Consider the following 17,643-nt stretch of genomic DNA (forward strand, 5'->3'; position numbering starts at 1 on the left):
AGAAAAGTAACCTCCCAAAATTAAAAAAAAAAAATAGTTAACTACATTGTAGAGAATGGAAATGGAATGGAACAGTATCAGTGACCATCATCTTTATTTGAGACAGCAAGATAAAACAAAAACAACAGTAGAGTCTGTTTTTGTTTTGTTTTGTTTTGTTTGTTTGAGATAAGATCTTACTATGTAGCCCTATGTAGCCCTAGTTGGCCTGGTATTTCCAGAGATTCACCAGCCTCTGCTTCCTCTGCACTGGGTGGGAAGGTGAGATTAAAGGTGTATACCACCATGCCCAGCAATATATTACAATGTCTTTTGTTTGTTTGTTTTTTTAGAGCATTGGTGTTTCGCCTGCATGTATGTCTGTGAGAGGGTGTCAGATCCCCTGGAACTGGTGATACAGACAGCTGTGAGCTGCAATGTAGGTGCTAGGAATTGAACCCAGGTCCTCTGAAAAAGAAGTCAGTGATCTTAACCACTGAGCCATCTCTTCAGCCCCTGATTACTATGTTTTAATGAGAAAATTAATCTATACAAACATTTTAATGAAATATTACAATTCTGAAAAGACTTTTATGGCAGGAAGGGAAGAGTTACATCTCTATGGTAAATGTTTACTTAGTATTAATGGAAGCCTGAGAGTTTATGTAGCAACAGCGAAGTATCTATAAAAATCTCTAAATTTCTTCTCATCTGGTCTTTGTTTTAGAACACACCAGAGAAAAGGAACTAGCAGTACAACACAATTTGGGAAATGTGGAACAAGACTATGGTGATATAGCTATAACAAAGAAACTATATATCTGATTGCAGTTTCCTAGACTTTCACAGTACCCAAACTGATAAAGAAATTCTAATATTTCTTAGAACTATTAGTGAGAAAGAGTTAAAATATAGTAATATTAGTGTCTTACTTGAGAAAAATTAAATGACAGAACAATCAATTCCATGACTAGGCATTAGTCCATCAATAATAACATCTCTGTCATACTTACTCTGAGCTTTTTTGGGCTTGTATGGATTGGAAGCAAGTATAGAGTACCCGACCAGTCTATTAAAAAAAACAGAAAGGAAATGTCATATACAAAAGGATTCATTTTTTATTTATTTTTTCTGAGACATAATATCTGGATATCTTTACAGAGTACATTATAGTATTCAATATACATATACAATGTGTAATAATTGACTCAATATAATAAGCATTTCTATCTTCAATAATCAATCTTTTTTGTTTGTTTTTTGAGACAAAAAGGTGTAGCCTTGGATGTCCTGGAGTTCAATCTCTAGACAAGGCTGTCCTGGAATTTGTAGAGCCTCTGCCTCTCAAGTGCTGGGAGTAAAGGCATGAGTCACCACTGCCCAGTGGACCATTAATCCTTTTTGTGTTGGAAATTTCATAGCAATTCAGTAGACTCTAACTTAAAACTCAAAGGTTTTTATGGACATCTTAGGCTAAAAGAGATTTGAAAGGTTATAGAATATGCCATAAATAAATCAATTTCCATGAGGATCATATAACCAGTATGAGTTATAGCTAAACATCTTCTCATGAGATAGAATTATTAACAAATATGAGAACCAGGAAAGTGATTAACCTCACTTATTTATGATGATAATAAGCAAATTAAATAGTGACAAAACTAAAAGCATTTCAAAAAATTATAAAGTTCCAGATATTGAATTATACTGTTTCTGGAGAACAGTGAATTTATAGAAAATATTCATTATTAGCACACTTACCTTCTCTACACCAAGATCAAAGCTTTATTATCTTTTGCCTAGATTACTGGCAATATCTTCCTAACTAGTTTCTCTGATGCCATTAATTTCACCCTTTTCACTCCATACCTGTCTAATCCATTCGCAATATAATACCTAGAGTGATTCTATTAATACATAAAGTCACCCTATAATGGCTTCCCATTGAAGAGGCAAAGTGAAAGCCTTATAAGAACTAGTTCCCGTTACATTTTGGGCATCTTTAAGGATGACAAAACCAGAATACTTCCAAGAGATAAAAAGGCTAGTTAAATAGTGCATTGAAATATAAGTATAAAAATTAAGACTGAGGCAAACTAGAATACATTGTCATGGTCTTTCTCTCTCTACTACAGCCACACCATCCCTGGGAATGCCACACTCACCATAGGGTGCTTGCACTTGCTATTTCCTCTGTCAGGGATAATCTTCCCCCCAAAAAATACTCCCTTAACTTCTTCCAATCTTGACTCAATAAGCCTTCCCATTGAAAACTTCCCTGACCATCCTATTAAAATTGCAAAGAGATTTTTCCCTATTCTGTATCTACTCTATGTACAAATACACATACACACACACAAATGTGTATGCACACAAACACACTTATATATACAATACCTTTGTGTTCTTGTCTTCTATGAAACAGGAAAAAATAAGTCCTACAAAGCCTTGATCCATCATTTGGTACATAGCTTGTGTACGAACATCTGAAATATAAATAAAAATATTCTGTTAATAATCTGTATTTAACAGATTTTATTTAGAGATAACAATAATGACTGTTAGTTATCTTGTTAACATTGATATTTTACAGGCAAAATAGGGATATATTGTAATGACAATATGAATGTCAGCGTATTTTGCCCAGTTAAAGAAATATTATGAAAAGTTTGCTATTAAGTAGTAACTAGACTGTTTAGGCCAAGAGTGGCCCTACTACAAAGTGTAGCATAGATTTAAAAAAAAAAAAATTGAAAGCTTCGGCTAGCCCCAAAACTTGATAATTTCCTCTGGACTAGAAGACAGACTTCGGTAATGAAAAAAATATTTCTTAGAAGGAAAAGCGTTTTGATAACCATGTTATGTAACTGAGGGAAAATAAACAACCACTGCAACCTTATAACACTTACCAACATGGGAAGGCCAAACGGTTATATGAGGGTGGGAATGATACCAGCCAACAACTCTCATGGGACGGCCTGTTAGTTCAGCCAACCTGTATGTTTGTCAAGGTATTTTCAAAAAAAGAAAAAAGAAAAAAGAAAAACCCTGATACTTATAATAAAGGCTCAAAATACATAACTAAAGGTGAAATAAGGTTGATGCTCAGAACTTCCAATGTTATTCACTTAAAGTCAGTTCTTTAAATATAACTCATATTTATATTACATTGCCTTACTGCAATTGTGCAAATATTTGGTCACTCAAATCTTTACACTCTACAAAAATAGCTTGTTTAAATCTTCATAATTCATTTATATTTTCAATTTGAGAGTCCTGTCTTCTTTGTCTACTCCCACTTTCAATAAGGAAATATAACAAGTAAATGTGTGTGTGTGCAAGTGCACATGCATATTCATGTCCAGTGGTTCACAACCTTCCTAATGCTGCAATCCTTTAATACAGTTTCTCATGCTGTGGTGAACTCCAACCACAAAATTATTTTCATTGCTATTTTATAACTATAATTTGGTTCTGATATGAATCATAATGTAAGTATTTCTAGAGATAGAGGTTTGCCAAAAGGGTCATGACCCACAGGTTGAGAACCTCTCTCTCTCTCTCTCTCTCTCTCTCTCTCTCACACACACACACACACACACACACACACACACACACACACACACACACACAAATATGTGTGCACTGTAAGGTAGAACAGGGATGCTAGGCAAGTGCTCTACCTCTAAGGAGATACACTTCAAGCCATAATAATTTTTAAAATTTATTTAATTTCTCTATAGTAAGCTGTCAGATGTTAAAAACAGCAAAGTAAAGTGGTTGCTGGGCATACAAAGTCCACAGTTCATTTTCCCACATCCTGTAAAATGCTGCTTAGTTTTCCTACAAATTACCTATATTAAAACACAACCAATGATAGCCATTTTGATGACGTGAAATGGGATCACAACATAATTTTGATTTACATATCCTCGATGACTGGATGTTAAATGCCTTTAAGATATTTATTGGATGGTCATGCTTCTTCTAAAAAGATCTATTTATTTTTAGTTTATCTGCGTGTTTTACTTGCATGTATGTATGTGTACCATGTGTGTGCCAGGTACCCAGAGGTTTCTTCATTTGAGAACATGAATCATGAAAGAGAATTTAATGCTATTTTTCCTAGTTTCAACTTTGTTAGTTTCTTCTTTTTGTATAAATAAGTGAATAAAAATGTAATTGAGGGACTGAGGAGGTTCACTGGCTGCTCTTCCAAAAGGTCTGGGTTCAATGTCTAGCACCCACGTGGCAGCTCACAACTATTTGTAACTCCAGTGCCAGGAGATTTGATACCCTCTTCTGGCCTCCAAAGCATTGCATGTACATAGTACATAGACAAACGTGCAGGCAAAACATTCATGTAATTGATAATGAAAGTTTAAAAAAAACCTAATTGAAGCTCCACTGCTTCAGAATGGCCATTCTAACTATATTGAGATGTATAGAGTTTTGGACTGGGCAATTGTTTGAGTGACTACGTTAAACCAGCTGTTTTTATTTGTGAACTAATTAGAATAAAATTATTTAATTTTATTAAATAAAAATTAAAGGATTGCACTGTCTACTCAGTTCATTGTTCATATATTAATTGGCAGAGTTTTCTGGTGTTTAATTTTTGCAATTCTTTGTACATTCCAGATATTAACTGCTTTGTTTGAAGAACAGCCAGCAAAGATTTTTCTCCTATTCTGTATATATAAGGGCTGCAGAGAGAGATGGCTTAGTGGTTAAAAAGCAGTGGCTGCTTTCCTAGAGAATCTAGGCTCAATTCCTAGCATCCACATGACAGCTCACAACCATCTATAACTTCAATTCCAAGAGATCCAACACCTTTTTTCGAGCTTCTTGAGCACCAGGTTCATATACATATACATATATTTACATGCAGGCAAAACACCCACATACATAAAATTAAACACACAGACATAATACATTCTATACAACTAAGTCTAAGAAACAGTACACCTTTTGAGATAGGATCTCACTATATAGGCCAGGTGGCCTCGAATTTGCAATCCTCCTGTCTCCACTTGCCACATCCTGGAATTAGGGGTAGAACCACCACACCTTGCTTAAATGTGCTTTTAATGTTCAAATGATGAGGAAAATTGCTTATTCTTTGAGCCTCTCTCTTTAGCAGTAGACTGGGAAGAATGTTCCACATGGTAGTGAAGAGTATATGTGCCACTCTGTGTAAGGCGTTCAGCTCTGTGCCTAGCTCCCAGTAAGTGCTTGGCAAATAGTAATTGTAATGGTAAAGTACAGTCATGTACCCAGCCATTACTTGTTTGGGAATGGGTTGGTTTCCACTTGAATATAATAAGTAATCTCAATAATAAACATCATTTTCAGAACTATAGGAATTTTTGTTTCAGCAGATAATTCTATTTGTTTTGGACTACAGATATGGCCAGTAGGTCCCATTTGAGTTGGACATAGAGAAACACAAGTGTGTGACGGAAGGACCTGAGGCCTAAGAAAAAGTACCTGCTCCTTAACAAGGGTGATGGTAAATAACTACTGGGACCTGAGAAGCAGAATGGAGACCAGCAGCTATTTCCCCCAACACATACCCTGCCAAAGTAGCGAGACATCTTTTAGGAGTCAGGGGATAAAGTGCTTAGAAGGGTCCTGTCTTAGTAGTGAGGAAAACCTCCTGCACTCAAGAGTTGTTCAGCTCTACACAATTCATCCTGAAAAGTCTCAGATGTTCTCCAGGTTGCTCAATAACATCCTAGAAGCCAGCTCATGGGTCTGTATAGCAATATAGAAATATCCAGGAGATAAGAAAAGGTAGACTGTGACATCAAACCTCATGTGGCCAGGAATACAAAGCAGCAGGAAATATAAGGTAAGGAAGAGATGAAGAACACATTTGTGATTGTCAGGGGTTAGGTATAACAGGGAAAAGTTGGTTGTGGCCATGAAAAGGCAGCATGAGAAAATAGTTTTATATATTTAAAACTTTTATTATTATTGTGTGCATGTGCCACACTGAGCCTGTGGAAACCAAAGAACAAATTTTAGAGTCAATTCTCTACCATTAAGTGGGTTCCAGGGCTAGAACTTAGGTCACTAGGCTGTTGGGAAAGCACCATTACCCATGGAACTATGCCACTGGCCCCCAAGTTTGAATGTTAACTATTTTGGTAGCATAAAACCATATTCTACCACTGTCAATATCCTGCTTTCTTTTTATGCTATAATTTTGTAAGATATAGCCTACAGGTAAACTGGGTCAAGGTTTCTTTATTGTTTTTTTAATTCTAATAGGTTTATAAATATTTCAGAAATAGAATTTTTAAAAATGTAAAGGGCAAACAGGTTTAATAAATCAATAAGGAAATATAAAAAAAAACTATAATTACATTAGGGAGCTCATATAACAGTAAACATTTACATTCCCAAGTAAACGGGAAAAAATCACTACCCTTCTTACAAAAAGATAATTTTCATAATTTATAAAAAATCTATTAAAATCAAAATTATCAAACCTATAGAAAAACAAAAGAAATAACCAGACAATTTTGTAAAAATATCATCAATTTACAAATGAAAACCTAATTTTAAGCTGCATATAATGGAACACATCACAGCACTCAGGAGGCAGAGGCAGATGGATCTCTGTGAGTTTGAGGACAGCCTGGTCTACACAGTGAGTTTCAGGCCAACAAGAGTTACAGAGTGAGACCTTGTCTCCAAAAAAATAAAAAGACAAAGAAAACACAAAAAAACAAAACATCAACAAAAAAACCCCCTAAATTTACTCATAAGAAAAATTTAAGTGAGTTCCAGGACAGCTAGAGCTACATAGTAAGACCCTGTCTCCAAAAAAATGAAAAAAAATAAAGTTAAAAGAAATAAAACTATTTTATTTTGAAACAGTCTCACTACATACCCCAGGCTGGCTTCTACCTTGTAAGTACTGGGATTACAAGCATGTGCCATCATACCCGAGCTGACAAATTATTTCCCTGGGCAGATTAGCAATAGTAAAAACAGAAGAAACATTTAGATGAGCCATCACATTTGGGGGGCTGTCATGTCCACTAACACCGCAGTTTCACACAGAGGTGGAATCTTGTAGTAGCTCTACAAGCTGACAACTAGCTTGCTTTGTAATGAATGCTTCATAAAGTAATTAATAGCATTTGTGTTCAGGCTTATGCTCTCTATAGAGATTATCACACTGTTTGGGATTCAATAGAATGAGTGTATATGTACATACTCTAAAAAATGTTTAAAAAGTTTCCAAAGCTTTGGTTGGAAAAATGTTTTTGATGAAGTATCTCAACAATTGGATCAGTTGAATTCTTGAATTAATTTCGTCAATAAATAACCATGCAAAGGTTGACAGGTAGGGAAGATGAAATCAAGTAGGCCTTGTTAGGAGAATCTGTTGATAATTCTTCCATACCAATACAGGATTTGATTGTCAGTTAAGGCTTGCAGTTTCTGGGGACAAGGTTGGTACATTGGGAGCTAGAGGATGGCTTAGTGGTTAAGAACCTATACTGCACTTGCAGAAGATACAGGTTTAGTTCCCAGAATCCATTATCAGGCAATTCACAACTGCCTGTAACTCCAGCTCTAAGGGATCCAATGTCGTCCTCTTCTGGACTTTTCAGAAGTACTGGCATTCACATGTGGTGTACATATCCACATATAAAATAATAAAACATATATTTAAGATTGCTGAATTACAAATGTTATCATGATGTACTAACAAATTCTGTAGAAGTGGCAAATAAGGTGGCCTACAGTTTAAATATCCAGAAACAATGAATACCAATGCTATCAGATTTCAGTGCTCCAACAGATACAGCAGAGTGACTACTATGTGTTCAGAAACTCTCTAATGATTGCTACACCAGGCTAAGAAAGCAGCAGGGATGATATTGCCAAGATAAAAATCTATCAATGTCCTAAACGAACAAGAGATTTCATGGTAGAAGAAAATGCATAAAAGGAAAGATGAAAAAAGCTATAGGAGGGAGTGAAGAGATGTCTAAGTGGTTAAGAGCTCTGGCTGCATTTCCAACGGACCCAGGCTCATAAACTCCAGTTTCAGCGAATCTGAAACCTTCTTCTAGCCTCTTTGGGCACCAGGCACACATGTGGTAAAACACCCATACACTTAAAAATATACACAACTTTTTTAAGAAACTATTTAGTGGCAATTTTCTTTTCTATTTTATCTAATTTCTTAAATACTTAAAAATTTGTACAAATAGTTCAACTAAAAGCTAAAAATTAGTTCAAAAGTAATGTAAATGCACAAAGCATAAATATGCTTGAATATGAAACATTATGTGACTAGTAAGGGAATATATTTTTATATATAATCAATCCATGATCTTTGAAAAAAAGTATTTTAAAAGGTTATATATAAACTAGTATATTCTGTATCTTACTTTTATTTCAAAGTATTATAAAATATAAAATTTAATAGAGAAAAACTTGATGTCAACAAAATACTCTAAATGCATAAAAACTTTAAATCCTAAAATCTAGACACAGGAAAAAGAAAGTAACATTATTGCTTTTGTATTTCCTGTCTGACTGGGAGACTATACTCCAAGTAATAAGAACATATTGTTAGACCAGCCAGTGGTAGCACACATTCTTAATCCCAGAACTTGGGAGGCAGAGGCAGGTAGATCTCTGAGTTCTAGGCCAGCCTGGTCTACAGAGTGAGTTCCAAAGACGGCCAGGGCTATACAGAGAAACTCTGTCTCAAAAAACAAAAAACAATGAATTGTTAATGGACCTATAAACTGGGAGGTAGCAGTACACACCTTTAATCCCAGCACTCAGGAGGCAGAGGTAGGCTAATCTCTGTGAGTTCGTAGGCCAGCCTGGTCTACAAAGTGAGTTCTAGGACTGCCAGAGTTACAGAGAGATCCTGTCTCAAAAAACAAACAAACAAACAAAAATACCCCAAACCAATATGGACCTATAGACAACAAAAATCATAAAATTTAAATATAAGTAGTATAAATGCATAGTGTAAAGTCTGAAAAGTATACAAAGGACCCAGGTGTGATGGCAGTTGATATCTCAGCACTCAGGAAGTAGAGGCTAGATCAGCCTAGGCTACAGAATAAGACCGTCTTTTAAAAAACCCCAAAATACAAAAGTACAAGAAGTATTTTAAAAGTCATTTTCTCCAGTCCTATGCACAGATAGAACCATGACAAGACTAACTTAATCCAGTAGAACAATAAACTACTGGAGGCACTGATGTAATGTTAATGTGCCATAGATAAGATATGGAATTTAAACTACAGGAAACAAATCATTCTTTGGTTATCTTTAACATGAAATAACATGTTCATTTCTCTTCATTGCATTTTCTGAGGGAAAGTTTCACAGACTACTCTTCTCAGGGATAGTGAACAACCTAGAAATTTGAAAAATTGTAAGGGCAGGAAGGAATAGAGTCAATATGTAGAAAGTATGATGGTAGGCAAAAGGGACTACCTATACACCTCACCGTTGTGGTATTTTACCCTGGGTCTTGTGGACATTTACAAGCATGACTGTCCAAAATTTGTATTTCTTCTAATAAAAGAAATGAGGAAATAAAATTCTGATTAACCTGGGATGAGGAGATGGCTCAGTTTACAGAGTACTTGCTTTTTAAGTGCATGCATGGCCTTATGTTCCATCCCCAGAACTCATAATCTAGTCAGAATGGCTATCATCAAGTAAACAAGTAAACAAGCCTGGATAGATGGCTCAGTGGTTAAGATTACTTGTTGCTCTTGCAGAGGATCCAGGTTCTGGTCCTGGCACCTAAATAGTGGTTCACAGCCATTTATCAGTAACTCTGGTTTCAGGGGATTTAATGCCATTTAACCTATGCAGGCACAAAGTACACACATGATGCACATACATACATGCAAACAAAACATTCATATACATGAAATAAAATTTAGTTAAAAAAGAAAAAAAATTACAACAAATGCTGGCAAGGTTATAGGGAAAAAGGAACTACTGGTGGGAGTGTAAACTGGTACCATGACAATGAAAATCAGTATGAAGGCTCTTCAAACATATTACTCAAATATTACTACCATACGACACAGCTATCCCACTCCCAGGCATATATTCTAAAAACCCTATAGCATACTACTGAGATACTTGCACATTCATGCTCATTGCTGCTCTCTATTCACAACAGCAAGGAAATGAAAGCAGCCTAGTTGCCATCAACTAATGAATGGATAATTAAAATTTGGTGGAATTAGAAAATATTATATTGAGGCAGGCAGTAGTGGCGCAAGCCCTTAATCCCAGCACTCAGGAGGCAGAGGCAGGCAAATCTCTATGAGTTTGAGGTCAGCCTGGTCTACAAAGCTACACAGAGAAACCCTGTGTTGAAAAAAAAAAGAAACAAAAAAAAAAGAAAATATTGAGTGAGGTAACCAAGACCCAGAAAGATAAATGGCATATGTTCTTTTTCATATGTGGATCCTAGCTTTTAATTTTACATATGTATATTTTTGTGGGAATGTATGTAGATGTGAGGAAACCAGAAAGAGGCCCATGAGGAACAGGAATAGGGCTTTAAGGAAGCATAATAGGCTGGATAATAGAACACATGTGTAGGCAGAAAGAAAATATTGAAGACATTTAAGTAGGGGTGGGGAGCAGGGAGATGGCAGAATAGAGGGAGAGGAGGGAGGGTCAACTTAACATAAGCATGTAGGCAAATATCATATGGAAACTACTTTGTAAAGTAAAATTTTTGAAGGTAGAAAGTATACCTGAATACACACACACACCACACACACACACACACACACACACACACACACACACACAGAGAGAGAGAGAGAGAGAGACAGAGACAGAGACAGAGACAGAGAGACAGAGGGGGGTAGGATGATTAACCAAATAATTAGATCTAAAGGGTCAATATGAAAAGTAGGCAACATTCACCAGGGAGAAAATTTATGAAACTACCTAAAGTAAGATGACTAGAGCAATTGCATCAGTGTGGCCTAGAAGCCCCACCACACACAAAACATCTAATGTATTAGTAAGGATATTTCTGCCTCTGTTGAGGCTGCAGACAGCTGCTCTGGAGAAATTTCTACACGGTCCTTTCTCTTGTCAGAACGTCGCAAGATGATGACAGAATGGATATGAACAATTCTGATGGTATCCATCTAAAGGAAAATCCAAAGAAATGGTTATTTCTCTCTCTGGCCAATTATACTTCTCTTTCCAATTTCCTGTAATTATAGGATTACATTTTATTAAAGTAGCAGTAGAGAATTTCAGTTTCAAAAACCGATGCTTTTCTTATTAATGATGCAATGGCGAGAGCGCGCACATACGTGTACACACACACACACACACACACACACACACACACACACACACAGAGTATTTTTGAGACAGTTTCATGTAATCCAAGTTGGCCTCCAACTTGTTGTGTAGCTGGGTAGCTGGGATCCTTTCTGATCCTCCTACCTGTACCTTTCAAGTGCTGGAGTTACAAGCATACATTACTATTCCTAGTTAATAAAATGTTTTCAATGCACCATATCCCAATCAAGATATATATTTCAGAGTATTTAGATCAAGGATGTACTTTTTGAATAAGCATCTAATATGTACAAAATGCATTTTCATATGAAGTAATATAAAACAGAGTTCTAATGCTAATATGGTTAAGGAGAAAGAATAATACATGAAACTACACTAAAATTGTGGAAAACATCAATGTTTAGAGGAAATCAGAAGAGTAATTTATATTAGAAAAAGTATTCATAGAGAAGGGAGGCAAATATAAATATATATTTGTTGATGGCTGCCTATGGATATACAGAATTCCTACAGTTGCCAAGTGGGTATATGAGCTATAGAAGATGTTAGTGTGAATAAAATGTTTGGGAGACAGGTTGGTTAAATAATGTAATTGTAGAGCTTGAGGTAGAATATAAGTTAGTAAAGCTAAGAAAAGAAAGAATGAAAGGATGTACAAAGTTTCTAATATCATGTAGTTGATTTCAGGATGAACTAGAAGTAAATTAAATATGGAAATGTTCTTCTGGTAGTATTTAAGCTTAGGATCAAACAGAATCATTTTGGAAATCATCAAAATTTTCAAGAGGCAACAAAAAATGTATGGAGAGTGGAACCAGAAGTCTGGGCCTATATCAAGAGGGGTGCCCCACATTTAGGATAGTCTAGAGTAAAAAAGAAAAGAAAGACAAAGTGAACAGTTAAATAGTTCAAGTTTTGGATCGGGGTGGGGCAGTTGGCTTTCCATGAAAGAAGTAGCAAGACAAAGATGAAATCTGAAAAAAAAGTGAAATCTGAGAGGAAATTTTTGTCATAAGCTATGATCTCTCTACTGTACAATATAAAATTCATTAGGCATAGCTCTTAAAATATGTCAAGTCTGATTTTAAATGAGCCATAAATATGATACCCACTGTAATTAAAAGGCTTAATACAAAAAAGGGGAGGGGAAGAATGTGAAATAACTCAACATTTCTTAAATATTGAATATATATTGAAATACTTTAGACATTGGAACTAAATAAAATATACCCTTATATTAATATTATTTTCATCCTTTTGCTGTAGTTACTTACTAAAGAAAATGTGAATATAGTTAAAAGAACAGTCAGCATTTTGGTATGAAACATTATCCTGAATAGACAAAAATCAAGACAAGGTATCATTTGCATAGCAAATACTGAATATTCTTTTAATAAATATTACTCAAGGAATAACCTGTTCTTTTTATTCTTGTTGTTTGACACTGTTTCACTCTATAGCCCAAGATGGCCTGCAATTCACTATGTAGTTTAGGTTAGCCTGAAACTCACACTAATCCTTTGCATGGTCTCTTCAAGTGCTGAGATTATAGGTGTGAGCCACCTGGCTTTATAATTTGTTGAAAACACAACACAACTCTAGAGAGCTTATATCTCAGAAGGTTGTTATGTTTTCGTATGATTCAGTTACTTAGAGTTTCCATAAATCATGTGTTCCTATTTTGGGGGTCAGTAGCTTTTTACACATTCTCCCTTCTGTGTAAATATTTTCACTTGGTAAGCTCTTTCATATTAAGTTCCTGAACATACTACAAATCTAATCATTTTCCCCCTTGTATATATTCTTTTCATAATAGATATGCACTTATTTCCACTAGAACACACATTGTGTTCTATTTATTTTTACACTTTTCTCCTGTACTAGAATATAAGCTTCTCAAAAGCAGGGACCATATTTCATTTATGATTTTCTTACCAGCAATTAGTAGAATGTGTGGCAGGCATAGAGTAGAAGAAAAATAAAACTAGGAACAGAGACAGATGCAGCCCCTCTCAAATAATGAAACAAACAGCTGAATTTTCAACAGAAACTATGAAATCCCAAAGATTACATCTTAGAGAACTAAAATAAAATACACACAAACTGAGAATTCTATACTCAAAGAATGTATCCCTTAAACTACAAACAAAATAAAGACATCTTCAGCTGCCTAATAGAGAGAATATATTATCAGGACAGAAATGTTACAGTTCTTCAGACAGAAAGATAATTCCAAAAAATGAAGGAATGACTAAGTGCCATAAAAATATTTGTATAAACACAATGAATTCAAAGTGTACAAAAATGTAATAGCTATGTTAAATAAAGCTTAAAATACATATAGAATTAAAATGTATGACAATAATCCAAAAGGTATTAGGATATGAATTAAAATAAAAAATGTTCTAAAGTTTTAGTGCAAATACTTCACAACTTCTGACTGTTCAACCAAGGATTTTTCAACTTTACATTGATGGGATATAGTATACAATCAGCAGAAACCATACCTCAAATTTAAATTTTCTCCTGGGCTGTTGACAAACATGTAACATAATAGACTTTTGCAATGCTGAACTGTGGTTTTTAGTAATCCATACAATCATGAAGATAAACAATGGATACTGCAGTGTGCTAGGGTGTTTGGTACCTTAAGTATATTATACACTTGGGGGTCTAGGATATTTTCAACTTATAGTGAGTTTATTAAGATATAACAAAATTGTATTATTGGAGAGATGGCAAAAGTAGTTGTACTAAACTATAACAAATGAAGACTACATATTGTAATATGTAGGAGAACCACTAAAACATAAAATAATATTATAATAAATGGAGGGTCAAAATAGAATAATAAAATATATTTGATTAACAGAAAAGGCAAGAAAAGAGAAAACGAATAATTTAGAGTAAAAGGTGGATTAAGTGAGAAGCAAAAGAATGGCAACTGTAATTCATACATATTAGCAACTACTAAAAATAACAAACTCCAAATAAAAAGTTCATCAGACTGGATTTTTATATGCTGCTAATAAGAACTATAAATATTGGTATACAGACATGCTAAAACCAAGAAAAAAACTTTACAAAAGATTAGTGATAAAGGAAGATATAGAATAAGGTTTTGTTTCCTTTTTGAAAATAAGAACGACTTAAGTATAGCAATGCAGTCTAATGTGACTTTTTCTAAAGGATTTATTAATTTATGTACTTTATGTATATGGGTGTTTTGTCTGCATGTACATTTGCACACCAGAAGAGGGCATCAGATCCCATGGAACTACAGTTATAGATGGTAGTACGCCACCATGTGGTTGCTGGGAATTTAACTCAGGGGCCTCTGGAAGATCAGCCAGTGCTCTTAACCTCTGAGCCATCTCTCCAACCCCTGTAACATTTTTTAAATAGGAGAAGTGTAATAGTTATTCTGAGTTGTCAACTTGGCTGGATTGATAGATGCCTAGGGTAAGAATAGGGAAGTTCACTTCTGATGTGCCTGTTCCAGCATCATTTTCAGAGGGGATTCTCCAAGCAGTAGTCTGGGAGCCCAGGCAGAATTCAAGAAAAGGAAAATAAGCCTGCCTGGGAAGCCTAGTTCCATCCTCCCTGAGGTAGTGCGTGTAGCACTGTCATCATCACCAATGGCCACCAGAATCCAGAGCCTTCAGCTGTCCAGTGAAGATGCACAGCAGCTACACACCAGGGAGCTTCCAGGCCTGGATTGGGGCTGCAGCATTTGTCCTCCTTGAGCAGAGGCTCCCAGCTTGTCAGTTTAGCTAATATGAATTAGCCTGCTCTCCAGCATGCAGAAAGTCATTTTTGGACCACCAGGCCCCTAACTGAGCAAGACATCCTATAAATTGCCTTTTATAACAAATATCATAGAAAGGGGAAGAAAGAGATCTCAATTCTATTGCTTCTAATCCTATAGAAATTTTTAACACAGGAAGAAAGGTGGTTTAAGTGGTTATGGTGAAGAAGTTTATACATAAAGATAATAAGTAGATGCTTTGCCTAATAGCTTGGAGAAAGAATAAGAAACAATTATTTTTATAATAGTTTACAGAACCATTAGACTCTGATATATTGAAGGAAAACCTAACTGGTTTTATACAATTAGCTTAGAAAAATGGCAGGAAAAGTGGGGTGGGGGTGCACACTCAGGAGAACAGACAGTGGACTAAAAATCATGACACCATGAATAGATTTATATGAGAAGTATGAATAGACCATTTGGGAGTGGGTAAAAAGGTAAAAAGAATATGAACCAAACCTCAAAATCTTAAGGAAAGTGGGAGAAAGGCTATAAAATAGAGACAGCAAGGAGAGGAACAGGGTAATGTTGATCACATTATTCCTGTTGATCAAGTAAAGTTCCTACAAAGAACAGAAACTAACTAGGTCCCATTCTAGTGAGATTTTTAATCTGGTTTTAGCAGGAAAAAAAACATGCTGCACAATTACAAAGCAGATTAATAACCTGGCTGAAGTGATCAAACAGATTGCAGAAATTCCTCCCCAACTGCAAATTTCCATCATGCAAAATTTTAGCATACATACCTTTTCTGCACCTGTGCGCATTTCAGTCCCAGTGTATGTAAATTTGGAGTCACTCCTATTGGAGATAGATTAGAAAAGGGGAAATTGGGGTTTGGAATAGAAAAGAGAGTTAAGAAAAAATAAGATAAACAGTTTTTGCAATGCAACCTTAGCTGAAATAAAAGAGGAGGGAAGGGGAACAGACTCCAGGTATTAAGGAGGGGACCTAATAAACAATAAGCTATGCTTTGCAGTTTAAACAAAGGGGACTCAAAGGTTTTATCATCTCTCAAGCTTTCAAGTTACTAGGAACCTCTAGGATCACATAGGGTTTACAGGGGATGGGGAGGGAACAGAAATCCACTGACGATTTAGATGAAGAAATGAATCAACAAGGGAAAAGCCTCTCAATGTGTGGACATTATCTGCCACAATGAAAGTTACTGGCATGTCCCTGACATTTCAGGGGAGAATATAAAACACAAAGAAAATGGAAACCAATAGAACCAAATGTCAAGTATATTGTTAGTCATTTTTAATAAGTCAACTTTATTTCAGTCAACAAAGTTCTATTCATGTTCCTATCATGCAGTAATCAGTTGGGTTCCTGAAGCTCCAACAAAATTGTATTTATAGGAACTTTTTACAGGTTCATATATGATGATGGTTCTTTCAGTCAGATTTTTCCACATGGGAGCTTAAATATCTCAAATAAAATCATGCTGTGATATAAAGTTAAAATGAAACTTTATGGTTGTGGTGGAACTCAGATTGTATTGTTGAGGAAGCTCTGTACTGTTAACGTTAACATATAAATCATACATACTATTAGCAAAGTTTGTTATAATTCTTCACTAAGAATCAATTTAGAGATTCTAATATGATGTAAGTAAACAAATATAGTCTTACCTTATGTCATCATTCAACTGGAGTAGGAAAGAGCAGAAAACATTACTGACACATTGTTTCGTTTTAGGGATGCAAATTTACATGAAAAATAGATCATATGTTCACACACAACAGCATGAAAGACTGGAGGATTCAATGTAAGCACTTTACTACACTCAGTGTATTTCATCATCTACTTTCACACCGCTGTAATATTTAGCCACAACAGAGACTTTGGAGTCCAGGAAATCCTTCTGGCCTGAGTACTTTGTCATACTTTAAAATGCTTTAGTGATGGCCCTGCTTTCCATAGAGAAAACTGGTGGCGGTGGGGTGTTTGTTTTCTCATATGTCGATACCCACATTATACCAGAATGTGTTTCTGGCCTGATTTGCTGCTTTGGTCATTGGTGTGATTACCCCCCCCACACACACACACACCCGTGGACCTCTGAGGGTATGCAGGAACATAAGCATGAATCAGAGGACACCAGAAGAAAAGGATCCCGGGACAGCATTAGAAAACGCGAAAGACCTAAATCGCGTTCCTGTAACCTACCAGCCTCTTCAGGGACCACTGGGTACTGTTCAGCAGGATTTCAGCCTGGTTGGCAGACCTACTCACCTCCCCTATACATAGACCCATCACCTCCTCCTTTTCAGTGCTCAGAGCGTGGTTGAGACAAACTAGGAAAGCGTCAGACTCAAGATGAACCGCTTGCACAGCTTGCACCACCTGCACCGCCATCTTTGTCGGTAACACTCACGTCCGCCTGGGGCCCAATGCAGCCTGGCCAACCCGGTGCTCTGACGCAGCCTTCTCAGCGAACTATGCTCCGCCCAGGCCTGGCTTAGCGGTGCGGGTTCCACGAGGGCGGAGCCTGGGGCGCGGAGGCG

The 17,643-nt window shown here is 36.0% G+C and overlaps 1 protein-coding gene across 3 annotated transcripts in view; it reads right to left on the reverse strand.

Moving 5' to 3' along the window:
• The window catches only part of Brcc3 (BRCA1/BRCA2-containing complex subunit 3), a 35,388-nt gene extending 17,879 nt beyond the window's left edge, over window positions 1-17,509 (reverse strand). For 2 of the 3 annotated variants that reach the window (XM_027432504.2, XM_027432505.2), the window contains exons 1-7: window positions 17,372-17,494; window positions 16,768-16,784; window positions 15,880-15,934; window positions 11,040-11,159; window positions 2,889-2,976; window positions 2,377-2,465; window positions 993-1,048 (exon numbers count right to left, since the gene is read on the reverse strand). In XM_027432504.2, coding sequence (XP_027288305.1) covers window positions 993-1,048; window positions 2,377-2,465; window positions 2,889-2,976; window positions 11,040-11,159; window positions 15,880-15,934; window positions 16,768-16,784; window positions 17,372-17,494 — 548 coding nt within the window. Of the gene's footprint in view, window positions 1-992; window positions 1,049-2,376; window positions 2,466-2,888; window positions 2,977-11,039; window positions 11,160-15,879; window positions 15,935-16,767; window positions 16,785-17,371 lie in introns of all 3 variants that reach the window. The other variant, XM_035450229.1, reaches the window with a different exon arrangement.
• Window positions 17,510-17,643: the final 134 nt, after the last annotated feature.

The sequence above is a fragment of the Cricetulus griseus genome, chromosome X, assembly GCF_003668045.3.
Source record: "Cricetulus griseus strain 17A/GY chromosome X, alternate assembly CriGri-PICRH-1.0, whole genome shotgun sequence".
Taxonomy (NCBI): Eukaryota; Metazoa; Chordata; class Mammalia; order Rodentia; family Cricetidae; genus Cricetulus; species Cricetulus griseus.